Source organism: Chamaea fasciata, unplaced genomic scaffold (genome assembly GCF_029207755.1).
Source record: "Chamaea fasciata isolate MVZ Bird 193981 ecotype frontalis unplaced genomic scaffold, bChaFas1.0.hap1 SCAF_6, whole genome shotgun sequence".
Classification (NCBI taxonomy): Eukaryota; Metazoa; Chordata; class Aves; order Passeriformes; family Sylviidae; genus Chamaea; species Chamaea fasciata.
In genome coordinates, this window is record NW_027094091.1 from 56,442,974 (window position 1) to 56,469,947 (window position 26,974).

The 26,974-nt window shown below is 37.7% G+C and overlaps 1 protein-coding gene across 10 annotated transcripts in view; it reads right to left on the reverse strand.

The window, feature by feature from the left end:
• Positions 1 to 6,046: 6,046 nt before the first annotated feature.
• INPP4B (inositol polyphosphate-4-phosphatase type II B) overlaps positions 6,047 to 26,974 on the reverse strand; it is a 293,798-nt gene continuing 272,870 nt past the window's right edge. For 7 of the 10 annotated variants that reach the window (XM_066186445.1, XM_066186446.1, XM_066186443.1 and 4 more), the window contains one exon: positions 12,222 to 12,753. In XM_066186445.1, coding sequence (XP_066042542.1) covers positions 12,579 to 12,753 — 175 coding nt within the window. In that variant the 3' untranslated portion in view covers positions 12,222 to 12,578. Of the gene's footprint in view, positions 11,347 to 12,221; positions 12,754 to 18,902; positions 18,979 to 26,974 lie in introns of those variants that run through there. The other 3 variants (XM_066186440.1, XM_066186439.1, XM_066186441.1) reach the window with 3 other exon arrangements.

Below are 26,974 nucleotides of genomic sequence, written 5' to 3' on the forward strand. Positions count from 1 at the left end.
AATACTCAAGAGTGACACACCCTGTGTTCCAAATAATCAGGTGTTTACTTGATTAACTGATTTTAAATATACATAAAGAGTCCACCCAAATCCTGGATTTGATGGTGTTATGAATAACATTGTCATAATGTGATTTTTAGAGTTTTTCTTTTTGTTTTCCTGCTCTCAAATTTATTGTCCTATTTGAGTTCCGTAAGCATAGATTAACTTCATTTTTGTGGGTGTACACTTTATTCTTATAGCAGATGATACTTCAAAACTTTACTGGAGGACCAGATAATTTTCTCTTAAACAGTAAAGTAAACGTGCACCCACAAATGTCAAGTTTATCTATGTTCATCCTGCCTTGGATGCAAAACACAAGCCCAACTTAAAGAAACGCAACAAAAGTCAGAACAAAATGTGTTCTATCCCTGATAGATGAAACAAATGTGCATTTTGAAGAAGGTGGTAATTATACCTGAACTGCATTATTCTGCAGCAGATTAAGTGGGTACTTGCTGATCCCTTTGCCTCATGATTAGAATAATTGTGTTACAGCTTCCAGGCTTTGGTTCTCTCACTGGAATTCACATCATAACTTCGTCTTCTTAACAAGTTTAGTGAAAACGCACTTTAAGACAACGTTTCCAAGCCCTGGATAAGTAGATGTTCTACTTAACATAACCCAGACCCAAAAAAGGCAATCTGCCATATTTTCCCTACTGCATAATAAAATCAGAACTGATCCAGACCCCTACGTTTTACTGAAGTGCTCCCTATTTGCAATTGGCATGTCCAAGGCAAAGCTGTCCCGCGCAATTTTCTCCTGGTGGATCTGATTCCTGCTTTTGAGGTATAACTTGGTTGCATGACTCCTATACACTGTTTGCTGAGCCTGCACTTCTTCCTTAATTTTTAAAAGAGTTCTCTGTTGAGCAATTCTACAAGGGCTCAAAGGGCAAAGCTTGTACAACAGTTCTCCCGACCCAGTTCTCCATCCAGCTTCCCAAGTTACCAGACAAGCAATGAAAGCAGGAAGCTAGATCGTAAAAAAGATTCTGGCAGAGGCAAACTAGGTACTAGAAGATACCTGTGGTGTCCTAGATCTATACTGCTGATAGTGACAGAGATTTATTGACATAAGGATGATTCAGATCGAGACCCACCAAAGTATTTAATCTACAGAAGGATCTTCTCATGTATCTGGTTGTCTTTTGTAATACCATCCTTTCTGAGGACATGAACTCATATCTGCTTAAGTAGGCTATTCATTAAATCATTAATTACTAATGAATCATTAATTAGGTCATTACTTAAAAAGGAGATAAGAGGTGTTGGAGCAAGACAAAAGGTCAGGATATTTAGTAGGCCACAGGATTATGACAGTATTTATAATCCATGAGGGTGCAATCACAAGCCATGAAAATACCCAAAGGTCATTGGAGCCACACAGTTCCATTCTCAGCTAAGATGCCACCACCCTTCTCCAGACCCACTTCCCTGAAGGACAGCAATGAGTTAATCTGTGTGTGAGCCCAAGATCTTGTTTTCTGCCTTTACTGACTGCTCTGTGACATTGTGGCTGAGGGCCCTATCAGCCCTTATCAGCAATCCATCACCCTTTGGGACTATTTAAACTCTTGGTGCTCAAACCAATGTGGATCTGGCTGCTGCAAGTGGAGCACACCTAAGGGTAAGATCTGTTTGTAGGCCTATCACTAAAAGTCAGTGAACTACTAGTTTTCTAATAAAAATAATAATAATGATAATAATAAAGTAGTATAAGCACAGCATGATTGATATTGAAATATTTAAACATTTTATGATGCTCTTCACAGAAAGATGTAAGACGGAAAAACCCTCATGCCAAAGATGTGCATTACTTGTACAGAAAACACCTTATACTAAGTAGTGCTCAGCTGAAGAAGTAAAACATAATTAGGAAATGTGCCTTTCAGAACATTAATCATGGGAAAGAGTTTTGAATTAACGTCATATTGTAATTAAAAGAAAAATCCATTGACTCGGCCCCAAAATTTTCCATTTAAAACCCATCATGTCATAGCAGTCTCCTTCTCCAGACACCTAACAGCCATGGGAGCTGGAAGCTGTGCCTCAAGCACAGAAATTAGTGGGAGTAATCTGTAATGCTGGCTTTGCAGAAGTCAGGATCCTGTATTTTGTGTGCTTCATGCTCTTGAACAGAACAGTGGCATTTTCTTAACTCCACAATTTCCCCTTGTGCAAATGGCTATTTGTGTGTGTGTGTGTTTGTGTGCAGACAGTTAATAACTTGACAGGAATTTCAGTGCTTTAGTAGTGCTGGAAGTTGTAATATTTTCATTTTAATGGTGTCCAAACAAATTATCTGTTAAAAATAAACTGCATGGTAGCACAGGGGGAAGCAGAACTTAACAGTCAGAAGATCAAAAGGAATTAAGTGCCAGAACTCTAGCCTGTGTGCTTGTAAAAATTGATTTGACTTAATAAGTTAAATGCAAAAGGGGACTGTGCGGTGTGCACTTTCCTGTTGATTTTTAAAAAGTGTGGGATCACATCTCCCCTGCTGATGTCCGTTAACTATGCCCATGAATACCTGAATATAAACTGGGTGCCCCACTTTTTTGTTTTGTAAACTCTTATTCAGCATTTCATAGCTAAGCACACTAACTGGATTCACACAAAAACCTGTTAACAGCTACTATTCCTACTCATGAAATGATTGCTTCTATTTCCCATACTGATACTAAAAAAGTAAAAAACCTTGATTTAATTTTTTAATAATCCTCTCTTTCAACAAAGCATGGAGGTGGTGTATCATGAGGAGACAAAGGTAGCCATCAGAAGTATTGTTTTATACTAGCTAAGGTTATTTTGTGAGTTTGGGGGTTGTTTTTAATTCATGCTGAAAATTACCTTGGTTTGTATCAAATATTTCTGTGGAACAGTGTAAATAATTAACTTATTTAAACTTAACTGGAAGTACTTACAAGCAGGTACTTTCTATTTATATCAGGACTTGCATTCAAACTCTAAAATGTTTTGTAATCTTTGGATGTGATTAAAATTTTTATCAATCATAAAAGAGACTGCCTCGATGCAATCTTGTACTCCTTACCTTCTCAGCTGAGCACGGTCCTCGTCCCTTGCTGTTGGGACAATGTACAAAGTGGTACAATCGTTTTTCCCCCAAAATAACTTTGCCTGTACGAGAATGTTTGTGCACAAAACCTGTTTGGCCAATCAGCAACAGCCTTTACAACAATCCTGTTACTTGTTCAAGTTTTTTTTTTTAATATTTATGTTGATACTCCTGTAGCCTATGTCCACTGTAGATGCTACCACAGTCGCAAAGCAGCAAAATCTTCCAACTCCAAGAACATCTCAGGTGAAGACAAAAGTTGAACACAGTCTAAAATGCAGAGCTTAGACATAACCTTCCTTACCTAGTCCATAGATCTCTTTGCTCCCTGATTTTATTGCATGCGTTCTTATTTTTATTCTATGTTTATCTGCTGAGTGTTTCACACATATCCCATGAGCTGAACTCTGAGTTCCCTCTGCGTGCAAGTTCATTAGCATCACCTACTTATTATAATAATTTACAGGAAACTGCCATCAACTTCCTTGCCATGACCATGAATAAGATCTTCCTGTGTGGGGCCTTGTACAAACAAAATGTTTTTTGCAGTTCTGAACCAAAGTTCAGGAACATTAATGATTCTGAAACTTCTCAGAAAACCTGGTCCTTGGAGTTTCTCACCTGAAGTGCCCCATTTCTGATTCTTTGCTTGTGAATAATGACTTTAGGTCCAGATCTTAAACGTTTCTGCCTCTAAAAGGAAACTTCTGAGGAATGATAACACCCAAGGGGTGAATTCTGCTCTGCTTATCTATGGCAGTTGTTCTAATTCTGTTCAAGTCAGCAGTCCTGTAAATTGCAGCAATCAAAATTATTGTTCCATGAAAAATGGCTATAGCATGTAGACTTTGCTGGGGAAAGATAGCAGTATTCTGTCCTTGTTTTTCTGTTATTCACTCAGCCTTGCACCTGCAGTCTGGTACTGCTGGGGCAGACACTTAGCAGAGTGATTGCTACTGGGACAGAATTAGCCCCTTCCTTCCTCCTCTTCCTGTTTCTCGACTGAAGCCTTTTGTTCTCATGAGAGCTCCAAGACACACGCACAGCAAGCTGTCACAACCTGTCAGCAGAGAGAACTGCCCTGACCAAGCCCCACTTCAGTTAGTGACAACAGAGTTAAGAGAGGGAACAGCTAGCCAGGGCTTGAGATCTTCAAACTCCTGACAGAATAGAAGAATCCAGTCTAGGAAACACCTTTCCTTTCCCATTTCTCTCTCTCTGTTTGTTTTTTCCCCAGAAGCAAATTACCATTAGAGTCAGCACACGCTACCAGGCATGCTACAAGCTAAAGCTTTGTTCATTTTTGAGCCTATATTTGGTGCCACATTTCCAATAGCAAAACTGCATTTGACTGCTAGAAATATCACAAGTTCCATTTTTCAACTGATTATATGACAGTGCATTTTCCTATCCTACAGCATGTAAAAAATATTAAAATGTAAATATAATATGCATGTATATGCAAGTAAATAAACACATGGACGAAACATGTCAATTCAACTTCTTATCCCAACTTATTTAGAGGCAGTTTACATCAACTCCTCTAATAATGTCAAGAATTTTCCCTGCAGCAGAGCAAATGTACTTCTCATTCATGTACTGGGTTAGGACTGGACACAGACAGATTACACAGAAATGCAAAGGGTCTGTTCAGTTGGGCAGAGCAAGCAGCACACAGTCTAGTTTGCATCTAGAACCTTCTTGTCCTTGATTCCATAAGCAGCATCTGTCACATACCTACTGAAGGCTGTGATTTGTGCAAGATTCATCACTACACTCACAGGAAAGCTCTTGCCTAGCAGAAGCAGCGTTTGTGTACACATTCTCTTAGTGGCAGCAATGGTCAGCCCAGTGCAGAACAGTGCAGACTGTGGTTCAGAAACATCAGGCATACACTCGAGCATGCCCTGAAGTAACATTGGAAAGGGAATTGGTGAAAACATATTTTTACTATCATATTATTCTATCATCTCACAACAGCTGTAGGTTCTTTCTCTTTTTCTCTTTTACATTGTTGTGAGAAGAAAGTGGCTCCCAGTAGACGTGGAAAATAAAATCCATAAACGTGCAAACTGAGACAAGGTTATTTTAAAAGACTTTCACTTTTATTAGTCTGAGACAAAACTCCTAGGCTCCTGTTAGCTGAATGTTAACAGCTTTTTAACTTATTTCCATAAGAACCACTAGTTCCCACTGTTTTCTAAAGGTTATAGAGAACCTTGCAAGTAATTAAAATCTCACTAAATATATCTCAGTAAAACTAAAAGTGCTAACACATAAACAGAGATACTAAACCATGCAACAACCTTCTACTCATAGTACTGATAGTAGAGATGAGCCACATTTTGTCATATACCCAAAAAGAAGATCTGTTTGCTACATTTCAGCCAACCATGGGGAACTTACCTTTCATTGTGTTGAGAGAACATATAATAAATCCAGATACCAACAGCAGCTCAAAAAACCAGCACAGAAGCAACCCATACTTATTTCCCATGGTCCGTCACTGAGATGGTGAAGATGTAATACCAGACAAAGCAGGACATGTCAGCTTTTTAAAAGTCTTCATTATGAAAAGTGTTGATCCCACCTGAATTACAGATCAACAGTTATGTGAAAGGAATTTCCTTATGGGCATGTGAATATTTTGTTAGCTTTGAACTAGAAAATGCATGACCCACCTGGTTCTGAGATGAAAGTTGTAGTAAGACTAAGAAGAATAGGAACTATTAAGTTTTTACCCATTGCAGGCTTTTAGCTGTTGTATCAGAACTTTTCTTAAATCCTTGCTCCTAGCAGTGATGAGACCTGTGAGTGGACTTCCAACAACTCCTTTAGGAGGGAACACTTATCAGCATGGACAATCCTCCCTCTGGGCAACACCACCGCAATGACAATGAAAATGAATAACAAACAAAAAAGTCAGAAACATAAAAAATAAACATTACATTTATTTAAATAAAAATATACACATAGTGTACAATGGACATGGCTTACAGACAGCAATGAAACAAAAATGAAAAGTCCTGAAATATAAAAAGCATTGAATTCCTATAGTTGTGCTCTGTTTCTCTGGACAAACACATGCTGTGGACTGAAGTCCTGTTAACATGACTAATACACAGCCCTGCATGCTCCAGAATGTAAGGTAGGAACATCACAAGGGACAAGTACACAAAAGGAAACCAAGTACCAAAGTAATTTGGGATTTTAGAAGTTTTGAAGTCAGACCATTCATAAACAGAATTACTGAAAACTTTTAAAGCATTTTGCCTGCACAGAAAGAGTAACCAAACACCACTGCCAACAGTTAGAGATCTAAGTAAGAGCAGCGTGGTTCAAATCTCACCACTCAGAACCTGGCATGTCCAGGGCACTCTTTTAGCACAGTCAGACTCCTGCTGTAACGCTTTTTCCCAGTCAGCAAACAAATCCTGTGCCTTATGTTTCAGCTCTTTGGAATAGGAAGACACCGGTTCACAAGTGTCTTACAGTTTATCTCTCCTGAAGTATTTGCTCATATCTGAGGAAATGCAAGTTTTTAACCTTGGATCATGAGTATCATGCTGATTGTCATGGTTGTTAAATTACTGATTCAGCAGATACTATGAAAGAAAGAAGAAATAAATGTTTGAGTCCTGAAGAGTGCAAGCCAAATGTTTGGCAACACAACAGTCCAGGTGTTGCATGACTAAGGGAAAAAAACAGGACTGAAGTCTGAGAAGTTTTTTTTCCTCTCTAAAAAAGCATTTGTACAATTTTTTTTTTTTTTTGGTAAACATGCAATATACAAGGTAAGTTTGTGTTTTCAAGAGGAGAAAAATACTTTAAAGCATTTCCATTGTAAACATCTGCTTTTAAGCTGCAAGGAGGTGAAAAGCAAGATGCAAATTCATGTCTCATGGCATTGCCTATACAGTACACTTCTTTATAATAAAAAGGAGCATAAATATAGATACCAATGGTTTCAAGTTTACAACATAACCAACCGACACAATATTCGTTTAAGACTGTTAACTGATTACATACATTAATCCACACAAGAAATTTTGCTGCATAGTTTTCAATGCAATTGCTTTCTTTATTACACTGGTTGACACTCAATGGATTTTCTGGCTTTTTTTTTTTTTTTTTAATGGACCATAGGATTTCTTGGAACTTGTGTTAAATCTAGAAATAAAAATAAGTTTTTCCTGAAACTTTTAATAAGCATATTATAGAGTAGGCTTCAAAATGAAGTGTTGCACTTGTTTATACCTAAATTACTAGTGAAGATTTAGAATACCATTACAATTTATTCCACTGCAACTAAGAGAATTTTCATCAGGAGAGATTGATTCAGACACAAAATTGTTTGTTAATTTCCTCATTTCACTTATGTAATGGTAAAATTCAGACAGTACAAAAATTACATTGCAAAGGACTTCATTAAGGCTACTTCTCAGTTAATATTTTGTTTTAGTTGTCCCCCTAAATTATTTTTTCTTTGTAACACACACATTGCTAGGATTCCATCAAAATACACAGCTTCACATAGACAAAAATCAGATAACATAATTAAAATTTTTTGTTTCCTAATTGCTCCATAAAAGCCAAAGTATAAACATTAACCAGAATGTATTTTAAATTCCTCAAAAGACTTCAGCAAAAAAGACCTGCCTGCTTAATGTCAGTCATAGACATGTTATGTATTATAACAATATTACAATCATTTCTGGGAAAAAAATACTTAAACATTCCTTTCCTTATTTTTTTAGGTATTTTAGACTAGCTCTCTATTTAGACACTACTCTGTGGTATAAAACCGCCACGTAACTGTGATGCATTGTACAAATATTGAAAGCTAGAAGCCCTTATTTCAGGATTCCTCAAGACAGATCCTGATTTGATTTCTACAAATAATATCTTCTGTAAGACAAGATTTGGCTTTAGAAGCCAGATGTATTTTTGAATTTTCGTCTTTCAGCCCTTGAGAACTGCCCTCCCCTAAAAGCAGATTATTTTATACCTTACAAAAGTTTTAAGAGAGCAGGTATGGAACAGTTGTTGTGAAGCCACCACCATAACCACTATGCTTACCATATTCCTCTGCAAAACAAACAATGTCATTTGCTTAGAAAAATTAAGTTCTTTAGTTTTACTCCTCTGATATCCACAGTGAGCTGCAAGTTAATGTGCAATACCCCAGGGATGATTTAACTACTCTGTTAGGCATTCAAACAACCCACAGGGCTGAAAGCAGCTGCTACAAAGAGTAAATGTACTCCAAGTAATGCAACCATCAACCTGCAGCAAACCCCTCTTTGTTTTTTCATAAAAGGCAAACCAAAAAACCCATGGATTTTGAACCCATGGTCAGCTGACAACTCAGCTGCTGGCACAGCCTTTGCCCACAGGGACCACAGCAGCCCCCAGCAGGCAGCGACCAAACAACAAAATATTTGGGCCTGTTTTGGTGCGGAAGCAACGAGGCTTTACCAGGAGACTTGGAGCACTTCAGCAGGTTTTTCAAAGCTCTCCTGACCTACAACAGGATGCTCCAATTCAAAAATTAGTGGGAAAAAATTCAGTATTATTTAGCACAAAACCCAGCCAACTCTTCTGTAATGGCCCAAGCACAATGAAGTTTCAGTGCAGCCCACTGATGTGATTGGGGTAGCAAATAAGAGATTATTTAATTTCACAAGAACATACTGTGAATGGCTGTTAAAACAAAAAGGACAGTAATCCAATGCCATTTTTTCTTTTTCCTTATCAAATCTATGGCTTCAATGTGAAAAACAACTTCAACACAAAAATAACAAGGTAGTGACAATAGCAATTTAGAGCCCAGGTAGTATTAAAATGCTGAGGCATAATCTTGAAAGACTATTTTCCTGACAAGAAAATCTAGATAATTTCATATTTGTAACTTGACAGAATGCCAATGGGACTCAGATAAAGAAGTCTAGGTACCTATAGCACCCAGCAGGGAACACCATCCCCACTGAGATTTTTATAGATAGGTTCAGAATTACTGTACAATGGTTGGCATTCTCTACTGCACACCTGGGGGTTATTTCAGAGATCCATGAGGAATTTATCACTCTCTCTAAACTGCACATGCAGGGCTTTTTAAGGTAATAATAAACATGTATATAGTGAGGGCTAGTGCAGCAGCCTGGCAGAAAAAAAAATTACTTTTTTATGAAGGATTACACTCTATAAATCCACAAAAAGGTTTCATACAGATCAGCTACATTATATTCATAGACCCAAACACTAATTTATGCATATATCCAGGCACACAATGAGTATTGCCCACTTCTACTGGTACATGACAAGAAGAAATCAAAGCATTATGATCTCATCGGTCTGAGCTTATCTGTGATGCATTGTCGACTCTTCTGACATCTACTGAAGTAATACATTCCAAGAACAAGGAAGCAATTAACAATAGCACATTATATAATAGAAAAAAACCCTAATGCACCAAAACACTACTTGCATTACCTACTTTCCTTTGAAAAAAAAGTTCCAATTAGTTAGTATACTGTACAGGTGAATTTCTGGCTCCGCTAAAGTCAATGAATATTAGAACAAGGATCTCTTTCTGATGTTTTCCTACAAACTCCAAAGCCTGATCTTGCAAATATACAAGATGGATATAATTTTAACCAAATGATAGATCAGTTCCATGGGATCATTCAAATAGAATTTGCAGCATCAGGCTCTTAAATTCTTTTATAGTTACAGATTTATACCCAGTAATGGGTATTAATGGATTAAAAAGAACAAATTATAATTCGTAGTGCATAGAGATTTCTTTGACTTCCATAGGAGTAAACAAACATTTACATCTTTATCCATGGCAATTACAATTTCCTACAGATGCTCAAATTCCCAGGGTAGTTTCATTAGGATTAATTTCTCGTACTTCTGCTCTAGATATGAAAAGAATGCATTACGTAAAGGTCAGTAACCAGTGAATACCTGGGAGTTTTAAATTGTATTTCTCTCTGGGAGGCAGAAGAAGGTAATAAATAGATACAGTTAGAAAACACAAACGTTCTTTGCAAGACAAATTTCAGGACTAACACATGCTGGCAGAGCATTAACATTCATTTTTAAAGCTGATAGTTCTTCATCCTAGAGTGTCTACCTGCAGCATTACAAGTTTGATATAAATCAGCTGCAGCGGCTAACTAGTCCTAGTACAGCAGTTTACTCATAACATTTATTTTAGGCTTTGTAATAACATACATGTTTTCATAGCCTAAAGAGATGCTAACTCCTGCATATACAACTTATTTTCCCTACCACTAGAGAAAATTTCCTTTAAAGGTTTACACTAAATAGGAGGCCAAATTCAGGTCACCTTACTTGTGGAATTAATCTCCCTGATTTCAGAGTGATTTATGTGAAAGTGAAATAAGTGGGATTTGGCTGAGGTACAGAAAACCAAGAGTGATACATCCAAATGAACTGCAGGGAATCAGAATGGAATTACTGAAATTGCAGTCTGCAATTACTAAAAACATATTATGAAGTTACCATGCTTACGTAAACAAGCTAATTGTAATTATTGAAATTATATTTAGCCCAGGTATTAACATTAGCATCTTCCATAAACATTTATGTGAAGGGTTTAATCATTAGTGATTGAGACGTCAGTGCTCTGGCTGGTTCCAGAAAACACCTTTTCCAGCAGTAAGAGACCCCTTAAATCAAATATCAGGGTTTGGTTTGGAGTCAGAATGCCACCTTCCAGATTACTAATCTCTATTCCTACAGCAAATGCCATTTCCCTTTTAAATCTTCAATCAAATGAGCCCAAAAACTAATTCCAGCTGGCTTATGAGTCATACTAAGCTTCAACTTCATGAAGATAAGGTGAATATATTTGATTTTTCAGAATACCCAGTCCTTTGCTTTTTCATGGTATTTATTTCATAATGACTAACCAGATTCATTTTAATGTAAAATGATAAAACCTGAAAAAAATAACACCTCCACTGGTTATACATTCCCAATTCATACGTCATAAACAGTGGTTGTTATATTCACTAATTAGCATGATGTATACTCCTGATTACACTTTTTGTTAAACTTAGGTGTCAGCTTTTCCATATGTCCCCTCTGGAGGTCTGTAGTACTTTGGGAAAGCCATCAGCTGTATCATGTTGAATGCATACTTTCTGCATTTGACATTCTTCAGAACATTCTCTATGCGGCATCCTTCTCTAGTGAAAGGGGGAAAAAGTACAACTTCATGAAACACAGAATAAATAAATATGCTTTATTTGTTCATTGCAGAGTTTCAGCAACAGTTGAAGTAAAAATAACAAAGATTCAACTCTACATTTTTGTTTTCCACGAGTGATGATACATCTTACAAAATTAAATCCAAGGCCAGGCCCAGTACAGTTATTGCCCTCAGAAATAGGTGATAAGATTTTCCATCCCCCCTAACATATCTGCCCTTGAGGTTTAAAGTTCAGTAAAAAAAATTAAATACTTTAATGATACATTTTTCTCTAATTCCAGAAATATATTTGCCTTTTAAACCTTTTCATACCTTTTTTTTTCCCAATTTGTTTGCTATATATGTGCGAGTATACATTGCCCTAAAATGCGCATTCTAGGAATAAGGCAGTTTATTAAGTCTGGCCCTAATGAAGGAAAGTTTCATCTCTGCTTCATTTCCTGTATGTTCAGCTTTGCAATGAAAAAAAGAGAGAATGGCTTTTCAAACAGCCCAATCCACCTCTCTGCTTTATAAAGGAAGGATGTTCGTTCACATACAGTACAAAAGTCACAAGTGCCAAAGTCAAGACATAAACAGGACTTTGTTAAAAAGAATATAAAAGTGTCTTGAAAGCAAAAGCAACTAAAGCAACAGTTACAAACAGGTTAATTTCATTACAAAACAGAACTTATTCTATTCCATTTAGTTACTCTACAGAAAAGAGTTAGTTGTAGCAAAGTAATAATCATTTATTAAACGAAAACAATCCCATCAGCTAGTAACAATGAAAAGAACACAACGAAAGAGAAGTCTCACAAACCACTGCCCTGCCATATTTGTCTAGGGGTTAGTTTGTGTTGTGCAAATTCATTTTTCATTTTTTTTTCTTTTTTTGTTAGACTAATTACTCTGGAAAGAGGGGTTCAAGCATTCAGGATTCCACAACTTCTATACAGTGACAGCATTGTAAGTGGGCTTTCTTTGCGCTAATTACAGTGGGAAAGCTTTACCATGAACAGAAAGAGCAATCAAATTCAATTCACTCAATGCATAGTATACTTCTCGGAGTTCAGAAAAAAAAGAATGGAAACACAGTACATTTCAGACATTGGTATCTTAAAGATGAATCCTTGGGGTCTGAGACTGTAGAAATATTACAACATAATTCCTTTTTTTCTAGAGTTAGTTTGTTGCTGTTTGTAGAAAAGAAAGGAACACAAGTGAAGTTTATTGATATTTGGCTAATAGCAAAGCAAGACTTAAAATAAGCCACACAACCAGCAAGTGTGAGCTGACAAGCAGCAAGGCGACAGGATAGAAGTGTCGAGAAGTTGGCTTGTTATCAGTTAGACAGCCTGTTTCGGGATCATCCGATTCAGTCAGTGCTCCCTGGGTTTGTCTGCTGTTAAACAGGGGAAGTTAGGAACAGACAGAACAGCAGTTAAGCAGCAAAGAAAGCCAACACGCAGGTATTTTGACAAAGTACATAGCCATTTTGAGGAAATAGATTTATCTAAGTATTTCCAACGTAACTCTTGTGTTCTACAGCTGACACGGGAAGCATGATGACTGGGTGGCTACTAAGATACTAATCCTGCTGGGTGCCTTGGAGTAGTATTCACAAGTGAACATTCAATAACTTCCACAATGAACTACACTATCACTAAAATGAACACACACACTGAACAGAAATGAAATAAAGAAGTTAAAAGAAAAGTTAAAGAAGCAAAGAAAAAAAGATCATGAGTATGTCACAACACAACACTGAAAAAATAGTGTCTCCATGGTGTTCACAGGCTTTTCAGTCCTGATGCAGTGTCTATTACAAAGTTTATTGGCAGAAATAAAAAGGCAATACACTAACAGCTATTCTAAAATAATATTAAATGATGGTAAATTGATTTCAAAAATTCATCAGTGCTGGTAACTGAGTTTCAGAGTCAATAGCAGTTCTTTTTATTTAAAGGCTTGCGCTTACATTCCTGTAAGTAAATCACCTTGTATCGTCTTCAGGCAACAAAGGCAGGAACTAACCTGCTTACACAAAACTTGTACTGAATCAGTCTAAATTGTGTGTTCACTGTCCTACCAGAGCAACAGGGATACTTCCCCTGCCAGCCTTTCCGGCTGTACCCTTGGCAGATCCTCTATAAGTAGAATTACTCACACTTCAACCACACTTCTTCAACCCCTCTGAAGATTACTTGCATACACTCAGGAGTCCTGTTTATAGACTTCCTTTGGGCAGTAAGGACCGATAAGATTTTTATTTTTCTATTTACTATGAATATCCTGTGATGAAAAGATAACTTGCCATTTTTTTTCTGTGGACTTGAGAATAGCCAAATATATCAGACGACAACACAGTGCCTTTTCAGAAGCACATGTCACAAGTATGCTTGTTTTTTCAAGAAAGAAAATGCTGGCAGACAGAAAGGGGCTGTGGGACAGTAAAGATAATGTCACACAGCCCCAGGAAGATGAAAAGGATACTCTGAAGACAGAAGCAGCCACATCACCTTACAGAAAGCCTGCCTTTCTGGTTTGTGTGTTAAAGGGCAATGCTACATTTCTTAAGCTCAGATAGCAAGAGAGGTGCAAGAGCTGCATTTACAGGTGGAATCCTAGGCAGGGGGTTGATCAAAACCATTCCTTGCCCAATTTCTCTTTTGAACAAGCCTTCCATAATAAGTTCTTAGTCTTATTCTTTGCTTTGAACATTCAAAGTGTATGTTACACTACTGAAGAGGTCAACACATACTACTTCAAAGAGCAAAATAAAAGATAAAAAAACCCTACTACTTTCACCTAGGTCAAAGCAATTGCTGGTGGCAATGTGTCTGCTGCTTTTAGTCTACAGATTTCAAGTGTCCATGGGTAGAACTTGGGCAGAACTCAAACTTTAGTGTAGACATCCTCTCAAACTATCAAGGAATGAAGCTAATTGCATGACTTAATGGCTTTGTCAACAGTGAAATCAGTAATTCTGTGTTTCTCTATCAGACCGCCCCAGTTAAAGCTTCTGTCCTGGGGTCCACCCACACAACTTCCTTCCTCTTCTGCTCACAGTGACAACATTACCATTTGTGATCAGCTGTGAGGACTAACTGTATTGCTCTCAGTTAATGTTGTCCTTCATCATGTATTTCTAGATACTTTCAAGAACCTGCTGCTTGCTGGTTTTCTTTTTTTTTTTTCCTTAATCCATACAGCATCCCACAGGTCTGACCCTTTGTCCCCTCATTCCCCTCCTACTCTTGAAGGTGAGCCTGCAGGTTTTAAGCCCATTATGCCCACAATTCAGAGCTCTAGCTCAACCCTCATAGTCCCATCTCTTTCTTCCCAGTCACAGAGTCCAGGTAATGTGCTCCTACTGTGGCTGAGTGGATGCAGAGACCAAACGTTTTTTCTCTGGAAAGATCCATCTGAGCAGCAGAAAAGCTGAGCATTCACTAAGTTTGCACAGTCACTGCATTAATCAGATTGATGGGACACATCACTGTGGAGAGCCTTGGCTTTGCACACCAATGGTTTATTCCAAGCAGGCTGAGTCGCACTCTTGCAGGCTGTCCCTACAGGGATGAACCCTCCTGCATCTGTGGTGCGCCTTGTTCCGTTGGACTCCACATCTCAACAGTGTGACTGGCTTTTATCTACATTGCTACAAGTCCCATTAGCATCAGTGAGATTTATGCAGGTGTAATGATGAAAATACAGATAAAAGCCATTTGTTCTATTACTTTTTTTTCAATAGAAAAGCCTGCAGTACATTTGTTCTTTGATATGCTGAAAAGAATGATCGGTGTCTTTTAAGATAAAAAGTTCTATCTTCCCCCCAGGAAAACGACCGTGAACAGCTGATGCACAGGGACTTCTGTTCCACAAATTAGTCACATCATTCTATGCATGATTCAAGAAGATATTCTCAAAATAGAGCAAGAGGATTCAACTCCATTATTAACTAACTAAGAACAGGCTGAGCAGAATAGCTAAATATGCTTTTAATTTAAGAGGAATATTTGATCAGGGTCAGATGCCTTGCTAGGCTCTGCCAGTATTTTTCAATGGACTGCAGTGACAGTGCCTTCCAAGACATCTAAGAGTGTCCTCTACAGTGACTATTAAACAAAGCAAGGCCCTACACCCAACTGTCAGCACCCTTGACATTGCCTTCCCTGGCTCATCCAACCCTGGAGAAGTTTTACTGCAAACAGCAGGAATCCTGCTAGTGCCCTGTCAGCTGGATTTATTTGGCTTCTGACTGACAGCACAACCAGAACAGAGTGCTACATGCTAAGGTGTGAAGATACAGCCATAGCTCCAGATGTTACCTCCATCACAAACTGTACTTTAACACAAAAGGGAAGGAAGAAGACTCCCAAAATAACCAACAAGTTTCTATTTCACCAATAATTTTAACAGGAGTAGTGAAAGGTTCTAAGTTCATAACATCTGGAATCATGAACACCCCACTAACCTATCATACAATTTTTATTCATTTACTCTCAAATTGTTCATTTGAGACTTACAGCACAGCACAAATACATTGTAACAGCCAAGGGTGCTGTAAGTTAATGACAATATAACCATTTCAGCCTGCCTTCTGTCTCATTTGATGTTTTATCATCTTAAACTCCTATTGGGATAATGCTGCATGCTTATCAAATGAGACAAAGGCAAAGCAGCAGGTATTTTCTGTTGTTTTCAAATTCAAATGATAAATTGTTTGAACCTCAAAGCAGTGAAGCAGAGATGATGAAAATGGCATGAGGAAAAAGCCTCTCAAGTCCTTTTAGAATCAAGCACACACATGAGGGCATATTTTGGCTTTGGATTATCAGTCACACTGATGTCCCTGTGCAAGGATTTTGGAGGAGATGATTTTCACACTTTGGGATGTATGCTGCTCTTTTTAGAACTTTTCCAGCTCCAGTTATTAGTGACACTGGAAATGCTGAACTGTTCTACAGTTCTTCAGGTAGAATGAATAGGCAGCTTTCTATCAAGAGGGGTCCATTGTGCTAGTGGTGACTACAGTTTGAATTCATGTCCTACTGCACTTTTTTTGTGCAGTAAAGGAACTTCCCTTTTTTTGCAGACAAATTCAAGCAAGTAGTTTCTGGTCCTGCTGTGTTTTTCCTGTCAAACTCCACTGCTGACACAGAAAAACAGCAAAAGTAAGATGCATCTCTAGAATCCCATCTGAAAATAGTAGAGACATTTCTTCAAATAGAAAGGATTGCTAACAGTTCTCAGTCTTACACAACTTTGATAACTTACCTACTCTTTTTATTTCAAGACAGTCAAATTCAGAAGCAGTTTTCAAGAAGCAGACTCTCTGAAGAAGTTTTTGGAATGAAAGCATCCTAATTTCCACATTGTACATGTTACTGGGATTGACTGAAACACTTCAGAGAATAATCACCTATATCAATGTACAGCACTACAGTTCAACAAGGCAGACTTAACGTTTTCAAAGAGAAAATGTGGGATCCTTGTGAACATCACCTAGCCTTTATGAAGCTGCTGCACTATAACATCTAGAAGAATAAAACATGATTCAGATGGAAATAAACAGGTCTCAGACTAGTCCTGAAGGATTTTGGTATCAGAGCAGAACTCAGCTAAAACATATAAAGGAATATTGGGAAACAAAATTTTATGTTGGAAGATAAAGTTGATACAATAAACCTCCAACCCTTGTTTTTTTTTTTTTTAAAAAAAAGAGGTTCTGCATTTTTTCAAAATGGAAGATATAGCAAGGGAACCAGCACAGACATCTTCTGTATCAATGGTCTTTACAATTATTCTTTCTCTGGGGCACATTGCTGTCAATAAGTTACAATTTTTTCCCCTCAAATCTACATGGCACTAAATAAAGTCGAAGATGCTAGAAATCAATTTTTGCTGCTTACGTGATCCTATAATCTCGGTTCAAAACAACCAGCATTGCTGAAACCAATGAGCAGTCTCAGATCTAAGAATACTGAGGAATTCAGTCAATGATTTAGAGAAGGCTGCTATTTAATCATACACCAAAAAAACCCAGACTGTTTATCAACTCTGTTTATCAAATTGTCACACTAAACCCCCTCTTCCTGTTTTACCTTTTGTGCTGCAAGTTTTTCCCTACTCTGGTTGCTTGTGCTGGCAATCCTCTATTTCCCTAGTCCTTTCTTCTCTCCTTGTTTGGTTGTAACACATGAATTTTCTAATGCCTTATTTAGGAAATAAAAAGGAAAGCATATCATATAACATGAGGCTTGACCACTGAGTTGGACCAAGCAGCAGATTCAGGATGCAGTCATGATGATAAGACACCTAGATCTTGGAAAACAGCTAGTATGAAATAACTGGGGGTTTTGAGCTCAAAACTATTATGGGGCTTCAGTCTGTCCAGAGCTAAAAATTCAATTTTGAGGAGTGGTCAGAGACAGCAAGCTACTGGAGGCTTAGCTGTGTGTGGACAGGGTACAGAATTTAAGCACTATTATGGACAGTCCATAACAGTTCAGTGAAGAGCAACAGATTATTAAAGAAACCCTCTTGCAGCAGTATTTAATAACAGGCAAGGATGCACTTGGTCTTACAGCCACACAACCATATCCAGGAAAACCCTGCTGTCTTATGTGATCACGTGGACAGACAGGGATCCTTTGGAAGGAATGCTGAAGTCAAAATTCAGTTTACACAGTTGCTCCTTTGCTCTGCTGTGTATGTGTTCTATTTGAAGTCAAAATAATTATACATGTGCAAATTTCCAACCTATTTTATCAGCTTAGCTGATAAAATTTCCTGGGGCAAGTGAAAGAGGCACACACTCTGCACTGCAGGCAACAAAACAGCACAACTCACCCCAGCTTTGGGCTATGGAAACATCTCCCAAATTGTTGGTTCACCACAGAGCAACCCCTACTATTTGTCTGTGTTTATTTTTAACATAGCAATAATTCCAAAGAATAGATGAAAAAAGGGCAGTTTCAAGCTTTATATCTCATATGTATAAAACATATGCTACTGGATAACATACATCTCTACCAGGATTAATCCTAGTACTTTAGAAATATCTGCTAATCGCAGAAGAATTAATATTTTCCTTTGTGACTGTATGATAGAATGCCTGCAAGAAGGTTTTTCTTTCAATACTTAGAGTATCTGTGTGGTAAAAAATAACACTGGCAAAATTTTTATTGTGAAAATATAAGAAATGTGAAGAAAAATTTCCAGTTAGAATCACAGTTTTTGTCACCTGCATTAGCAGGTTAAATCCGCCCTCAGCAGCTTAACAGCTAAACCAAGTTGATTTTCTGTGCCTGTGTCCCTTAATCTGCCAAAATGGACAGCCAGATATCGCCACATGGGAACAATACCTCGGTCATGCCAACTCCCAGACTGCCCCGGAATCACTTGAGAGTTCACTACATCTACCAAAACTGTATCAGGAAACATTTAATAATTTCACTGTATAAAATGACTGAGATAATGCTCTAGAATATAGCCCGCAGTGGTTTTCAATTTACAAGTGTGGGCAGAGGCTTCAAGTCCTGCAGTGTCATTGTGGTGACTGTGTGAGAGATTAGCTTCAGAACTGAAAAGTGATGGGTTTGAAGAAGAGATTCTTCTTTACCTGTCAAGACAGCAGAGAAGTTTTTGAAACATGATTTTCACCTCTATTATACTCCAAGGAAAGGATTTGCTGTTTCATTCTACTATTTACCAATAGTGCTCTGCAGTATTGCACATCTATTCTACAAGGATTTCTCTTTCTATCAAAAAATACAGTTCTAATAATCTTCCTAGACACTCTTCTATAAAGTATTAGGATTACAGACATACGGGAATTTCTCAGGACAAAATTGCTAAATCTTTCCTGACAAACTTCTCTTGCAAGGTTTGAAATTCAGTCCAATGTACAACCAAAACTGAAGCAAATGTGGTCTACATCTTCGTGCAGGAAAACAACCAAGCAAAACCCTACAGATTTTACCTTCAGTTAAGCTCTGAATACCTACAACATTTCCCTTCCATAAGGTTATGGCTCTGGCATAATTGGTTAGTGAGTCACACTGGTTTCCAGACTGTTTCTGTCACAGCAAGAAAGTTTTACTAAAGATGGGTTTATACATTTAGCTCACATAGCACAGTGGAACATAAATCCATGATAAATTCTTTCATATGTCTAATCAGGTTTAAATACTTTCTGTTGACCATGAAAATAAATCTTTGTGAGTCATCCCTTTTCTTTTGGCAAAGATTTTTTTTTTAGTCTTTCCCCCTATGCTGAGGACAAGTAGCAAAGCTGATTTAAGAGGCAGAAAGGGCTTCCTACACTAGTTAACAGGCATGTGTGAAAGATGATGCTTAAAATCTGTCATTCATTTTGAGGTGTTCAAATCTACGGGTAGGATGACAAAATTAAGGTCAGAGAACTGCTGGTGTAAACAGAAGATCATTTAATCTGTCTTGCATCTCTAATTTGGGTATTTTAAGGCAGGAGGGTGCTGAAGAGCAGGAATTCTAAATCTGAATGTTGTGACTTGATGGGTTTTTTGCCTGCAACTTCAGTTGGGGATATACCAAAGGAGAAGTGTGACTGCTTCTCACTAATGACACCAACTCACACAGTCTCTCCATGGGATTAACCAAAGTGTGAGTCATAAACCACAGCCAACTGCTATTCCTTTTCAGCTAAATAATGCCAGTTCATTAAAAACTTTCACCTAACACTGATACATTTTTAAAAAACCACAAAATCATTTTGAGATCCGACCTGTTCTGATCCCAGCTGTTCTTTGAGCAGAACATACAGTATGTGGGTATATTTATACAAGGGGAATTTGTGCACATATAGATTCTCCAATTACAGGGGGAAAAAAAAAAAAAGCACCTCAATCTGAGTTTAGCTGCTACCAGAAACAAAAAATGTAGCCCTGCTTTGGTTAGGTAGGGAGCTAACCAAAACAACCTATCCAAAAATGCATAGTCTGGGATGCAAACTGTAGCAACCTGGAAATTGTATCCCAACAGTACTACCAATAAACCACCTTCTCTTCTCTTTAGCAGGCAGATTTTAAGAGGCCTTCATAAAACACAAGGAAAATTCTATTTGAATCTGAAACACACTACTTTTTCCATGTACTTCCTTCAGGGCAAATGAGAAGGCTGGATAAAATTCTCATTTAAATGCCTTGAACGCATTTATTGTCTTTTCTGTTAATAGATACAATGTGGAGACTTAGAGGGATAAACCTTTCTATGAGAAGTTAGGAGTGAATGCAATTCTTTCATCTTACGTGCTTTGTTTTAGTATCTTTTAAGAAGACAGCCAAAGTTTTGGAGCCTGTTCTTCAGAAGGAAGCAGTTTTCTCTCCCAAGTACCAAGGAGGAGCACCAAAACTAAAATCTTTTTAACAATATACCAAATACAAGTTTTTTCTCCCTGGTTGCTAAGTTGCATTTGTAAGGAAATTTTTATTTGAATGCCACTGCCATTTGTTAAGAAGTTCATTTTATCTCACAAAGACAATATTAGCACAGACTCACTTTTTAAGCAAAAATAGCACTGCACTGACAGGGAGAACAAAGAGATGAAAACTCATACTGTTTTGCCCCCAGCATCAAGAAAAAAAGACTTTTGGAAGATAAGAGATTACTAAAGACTAAAAATTCAATAAGCCATATATTTACCTTCTGCATTCCTAAATCTTTGCTGGCAGAAAGGAGTAAATAATTTATAATACAGGTGCAAATATCTTCCTCTCTATAATAACGCTACCTTTTTCTTACTGCTACAAAGAGCTGAAGGACGTGGTTTTGCCCAGTGCAGTCACAGTAATTGTCAGTTTGCCAAAGATCAAAGGTGCAGCTCTCAGGATAAGCTCTATGAACTACACTCAGGACTCCCTGAGCAGAAGAGGAGTTCACTACACTGTCAGCATCACTTAACCATAAGCCAAGTCTCTGACAGACAAAAAAAAATGGCAATTTACTTGCTGACCTGGACTGAACTATCAGATATATATTAATTTTTTATAAAGTCAGTGTTGTTTCCTGTGTTGCAGACTGTGTTCACCTTAAAGTTCACCTGAAAGTTTGGAGTCTCTGGATTTGAGATATTTTAAGTATGAATGTTCCCAAGCACATGTTCAGTAAGTAACATACGCAACTGCCAAGCAGAACAGCAATGGGGCTTTCCACATTTGGTGGCAATTGCAATCATAAGTAAGTGGAATGGATGCTATTTTTAAATAGTTATAATTGGGAAAAGAGGGTGTTTTACTATGAAAAATCCAAAACATATAAAAAATTTGGAAACATTCAAGATTTTGTGGGAAACATTCATTCATTGTTACTTTCTTCTGAAGAAGCAGCAAGCCAGTAGCAATGCTGGAGTGTTTCCTTCCTTCCCCAGGATGGGACAGAAAAGGTAGCAAGTGGATATAAATCTCTCACTGGGATGGTGGAGAGTTATTTTTGTCTACAGTGGATTTTTCTACTCTATTATGTGCACTGCTTATTTTGCACACTGGAAGGAAAACAGCTTAAGAAACATCTCGGTGTATCATTGTATCGTGGTGCTCCCACTTTAGACAAACACTGCTCCGATTTTCCAGAAAAACCCTGTATTTTGAAATAACTTCAAAATATTAGACAACACTGACTGAGGCTGTGCTGGGGGCAATGCCAGTGCCTCCCATTTTGCACTCTCTTTACAAGAATATGGTTCTCAACACAGGTCTGAGACACATTAAATCCTGGTATTGCTCATGTTTCTGGCCGTGTTTTCTTTAATCACTCGGAAAATCAGTAACATTTTTCACATGCTTTGGGTGTTTGGATTGAATAAATATGAGTAGGAGGCCAGGTGTTCATGCAGAAAAATCTACAGTGCAGCCAAAAAACACATAGGTTGTTAATGAGAAACATTTCATCCTCTCCAAATGCCCATAATGTCAGACCTTAAGGAATTCCGCTTCCTTTTCAATTTCTAATAAATGCTAATGTCCTTCAATTATATTGCAACTCATCCCAGGCTAACCTCATTGGGAATGATACTGCCTTTCCAGCTGAGTGAGGGGTGTCAGCATTCACGGTCCTCTCTAGCACTTGCTCATGGCCAGTGGACGACGAAAAAATGCAGCCAAAGTCCAAAAAAGTCTGAGCAGGCTGATGCTCTCCCTGTTTTTTGGATAATCCTGAGCTTCTGTGGCTGTTGGACAGCAATTACAGGCTTCTGGTAACTAAATAATTTCACTTTTTTAAAAAGATCTCAACTATTCTTATAGCTGTATTCTCAATTACCCTTTATTAAAAACTCATTATCAGTTCACATCATCTTGTCAGAGCCTGGTATACACATGGAAAGGAGCCTGCTCGTCTCTGGTTATTACTATTCAATCCTGTGTTTGTTAAATACGCTACTAATGCACTGCTACTGACAGCTTAAATAAAATCTATAAAACACAAAAGCTGCAATTAAACAGCAAAAGCAATTTTAAAAAATTATCTCTGCTGAGCTACAGGCATCTCTTGTTATCTCATTAATGTACACAGGGGACAGGGTTGGCTTGTGCACTGTTTATGTACCATGTGGTTCATAATATCCTTCCTACTCTCTTAGAATGTGAGAGTTGGTTAAAGCAAGCACTCTCAATTCCCTGAACTACTTTCCTTTGGTTTTGTTCCTTGCATGAATTGTTAATGATGGCAGATACGAGATTCAAACAAAGCTAAAGACCTGTGCGTGCAAGCCAGCAGCTGCACTTGTCAGACAAGCATGCTCGTCAACGCAGACAGAGTATTTTGGTGCATGAAATAATAAATGACATTTTCCTAGGTACGGTGCACAGTAATGAATCACATGCAGAACACTGCAGAAAATGTAAAATATGATAATCCCCCCCAAGATGGAATTGCTTACAGATAATGGAAATTTCAGTGGAAAAAAAATGGGTTTACATTTGACCAATAACATTCTCTTGAGTACAGAATAATTTAATGACTGAAGAAGCAACAGACAACCTGAGGGCAAGGAAAGAGTTCTCTTACAAACATTTGCTTCCATAAAGAGGACATACTTTATTTAGAAAGCTTCCTCTCCCTCTCATTCATTCAAATGATTAACTGCATATTTTTACTAAGGAACACTGTTCGTAAGTTCTTTTTCAAAAACAAACACATCAAATTACAACGGTAGAAAAATTAGAGCAACATTTAATTAAAAAGTATTCTTCAGTATAGAAGTATAACTTCTACACATCTATCTACTCAAAAAGGCTGAATATTTGCAGAACTCATCATGTTGCCGAAATTAAGTAAGCTAAAGTAACTTTGTCCAGATTAATCCAATAAAGTTTTCCTATGGAAATAAACAATTTAGGATAAGGGAAGCTGTAACTACATTGCTTCATGGCTACTGCTCTCTATGAAAACAAGGAAAGTAACCAAAGTGGACTTTTACCCTTTTTTCAAAGCATGCAGTAGTTCTTTTATCATATGAATTGAGCAAACAAACAAAGGAGGCAGCCAATATGTTGTAGCAGCAAAAGTTTAAACAGCAACTTAACACTACACATTTAGCTTCTTACATATTTCTTCTTTTTAATAACTTCAGGCTTCCTTGACTTCATGATAATAAATAAATTAGTGTCTAGCGACAAGCGTATGTTTAAAAGCACAGCAGGTACTGATGTCAGCAAAATTTTCCTCATGCTAAGTTTTGTCCTTCTACCTTTATTTTACCTTCAACTGCTTACCATGATAACTACAGAATACACTTCTGAGATCTGATCCAACTTCTTTAAAGGGCAACATTCCCTCACCATGAGTGGCGAGCCTTGGGTGCCAAAATTTACCAGCCCAGGCTTCCCCTACATCTACAGAACATTCTCAGGATGATTCAGAGCCCCTAAATCAGGCCACTAACCATCCCTCCTGGGAGAGTACTGGGAACTTCAGTCCTTAACTAGGCATTCATACAATAGGTATCTAAAGTTCTATGATAGAAACAGCTTGACCATTAGTGCTGCACTGAATTCAATGGTCTTTGAAAAAAACTTCTCCAATGCCAATTGCCCAATGTTTTTTCCCCCCTCATCTTCACAGAGCTTCATAATCTCCAGCCCATACTTGCACTGCCACTGCATCACCTAAAAAATGAACCTCACAAGCCTCAGATTTTCTCTCCAGCACCATAAACATAGTCAAACGTGATGGGTAACAACTTAAACTTTCCAGCTCACTTGATGACAGAGTATTTTTGAAGGACAGTCCTAATTTTTTCTCTGGAGTGTGAATAAAAGAAAAAACAAGATATTTGCGAGCAAACAATTGTCTGTTTTGGGCTACATCACAATATGGTACAGAACATTAACAATAAAATGTCTTTTATTTCTCTTTTGGCATTCCACACCCAATGAAGTATGGATAGCGAGCTTCAAGTTTTTATTTTTGCTACATAAGATCATTTGACTTTTTCCACTCCATTATAATATATATTTCATTTAATAAACTTTATAATAAAAAAAAAAACCCCAAACCCTAGTCTATTCAAGGATTACAATTCAGAGGGGGTTCATTTAATTCCAATAGTTTTAACATCTGTGGTTTAAGTTGCAGAGAGCTTCAAAAGTAGCTATTGAAGTAATACATTGCTTCATTTACAAAGGAAATTGGATGCCTAATGCTTTTTGTATTGCAATAATAATGAAGCTGTAGTATTTGCATAAAGCAGCCCACAGTAATACCAGGTGTTGGTCCTGTCTGAAAAAAGGTCTTCAGACTTTTCCTAGCCCAATGTGGACCCATTATTCCATCTGGTTACACATTAGCATAGAGATCAGCAAAGTCCTCACCACAGAGAGCCACATTAGGGGAGGACTGATACCTCATCTGTGCCTGAAAAGCAGAATGCATGGGGAGAAGGTGCTTTTTAATTTAGCTATTGGTGTGGACTGTTAGTGGAGAGCAGACTGGCCGGAAAGGACTGACGACAGGGTCATGAAGATCTGCATTCCCTTCCCTACTTGACATACAGCTGCTGCAGATGCTTGGAGCAGGGCATGGGACAAGGCTCACCAGAGACCTCTTGACAGCAAATTTCTAGCCAGTGTTTGCTGGTGTCATTCTTTTAACTTTGCTAGAGCTATTCCAGTTTTATCTCAGGCAAAGGCTGTTTTTCCGTGAGTATAATAATTATTCCAGTAATAATTATATAAGTGTAATAATTATTACAAATGAGCCAGTATTTTGGAAAAGACATACATGTCCAAATTCAAAGCATTGAGGGAGATGGTGGTTGTTTATCAGCACAGCACTCACTGGACTGCACAGCTGGGACTATGAAACATGTTTGAGTTTTGCTTTCCAAATGGTTTTGATTGGTCTGATCATTCTCTATTTCAGAGGATCAGTCTCTTTATCTTACCAACTCATTATTTGCTAGAATTATCTTATCCTGATAATCACGATGATCATCTTTTCCTCTTTTGGGTATGCATTTATGTCAGTCTAATTCAAACCTAGGAGGTGAACTCCAAATGGTGTTTCTGTATTAACTGTAACAACAAGCAAACCAGAAAATTTCAGAGTTTAATCTGCTCAAGAGAGAAATGCTCTCAGAATAGAACCATGTCTGGAAAAGATCTGTCTTGTGTTTGAGCATCTGCATATGCATGCAGGAGGTAATCTGTATTGAGTTCAAGTTCATTACCACCTCATTGCAAGTTTTTTACATTGGAATTAAATTGAGACTGAAATGAGTTTTGTTATCCCTATTGTGCTGCACGAAAGAAGATTCTTTGCAACAGCAGGAAGAATGATTGCCTTTCGGACAGAAAACATAAAATTTGAGATACATCTGTCACAAAATGATTTTTAAAAAGTCAGCTAAGCCTACAAATGACTTTTCTAGACTATGGTGCTCAGCAGTCTCTTGCCAGTGAATATCCTTGGTGTGAAAGTGAGAAAATGTATCTGATTTGCAAAATATTACTGCACTCAAGTTTCCCTGCAAACCAAGAACAAGAGATTGATCACATTATATGAAATGGCCACAATTTCCTAGAGCTTCTATACCACCAAAATCTTCATCTACAAACAAGGATCATCACATGAAGATAATAAACCTACAGGGCAATACAGGAAATGAAAGTCTCAAATGTTTTAATTACCTTTTAATTGCCAATCAGAAACCACAGCAATATAGAAATAAACCACTCTAAAACCACTTTCCTGTATTGGAAAAATATTTGTGAAGTTTGCAAGCCATTTAAAATAATTCACTTCTTTAAGTCACATAATTAATCAGCAATGTGACAAACTGAAATGTACCAATTCCTACATTTCTATATTTGCATATAATTACGTGTGTGTGTGTGCATATTATGTGCACTGTCACACAGACCAACATACTTGGGAGGCAAAACTTTGGTGCATGCAATGTTGCTTTGTCAAGCATCACCAAAAGGTGATTTCAACCCCCTTTGGCCAGAAAAATATTTTATTGACTTTTGATCCACTAGATTGAAATCCCTGGAAGTGTTCAAGGCCAGGTTGCATGGGGCTTGGAGCAAGCTGGTCTAGTGGAAGATGAGCCTGCCCATGGCAGGGGATTGGAACAAGGT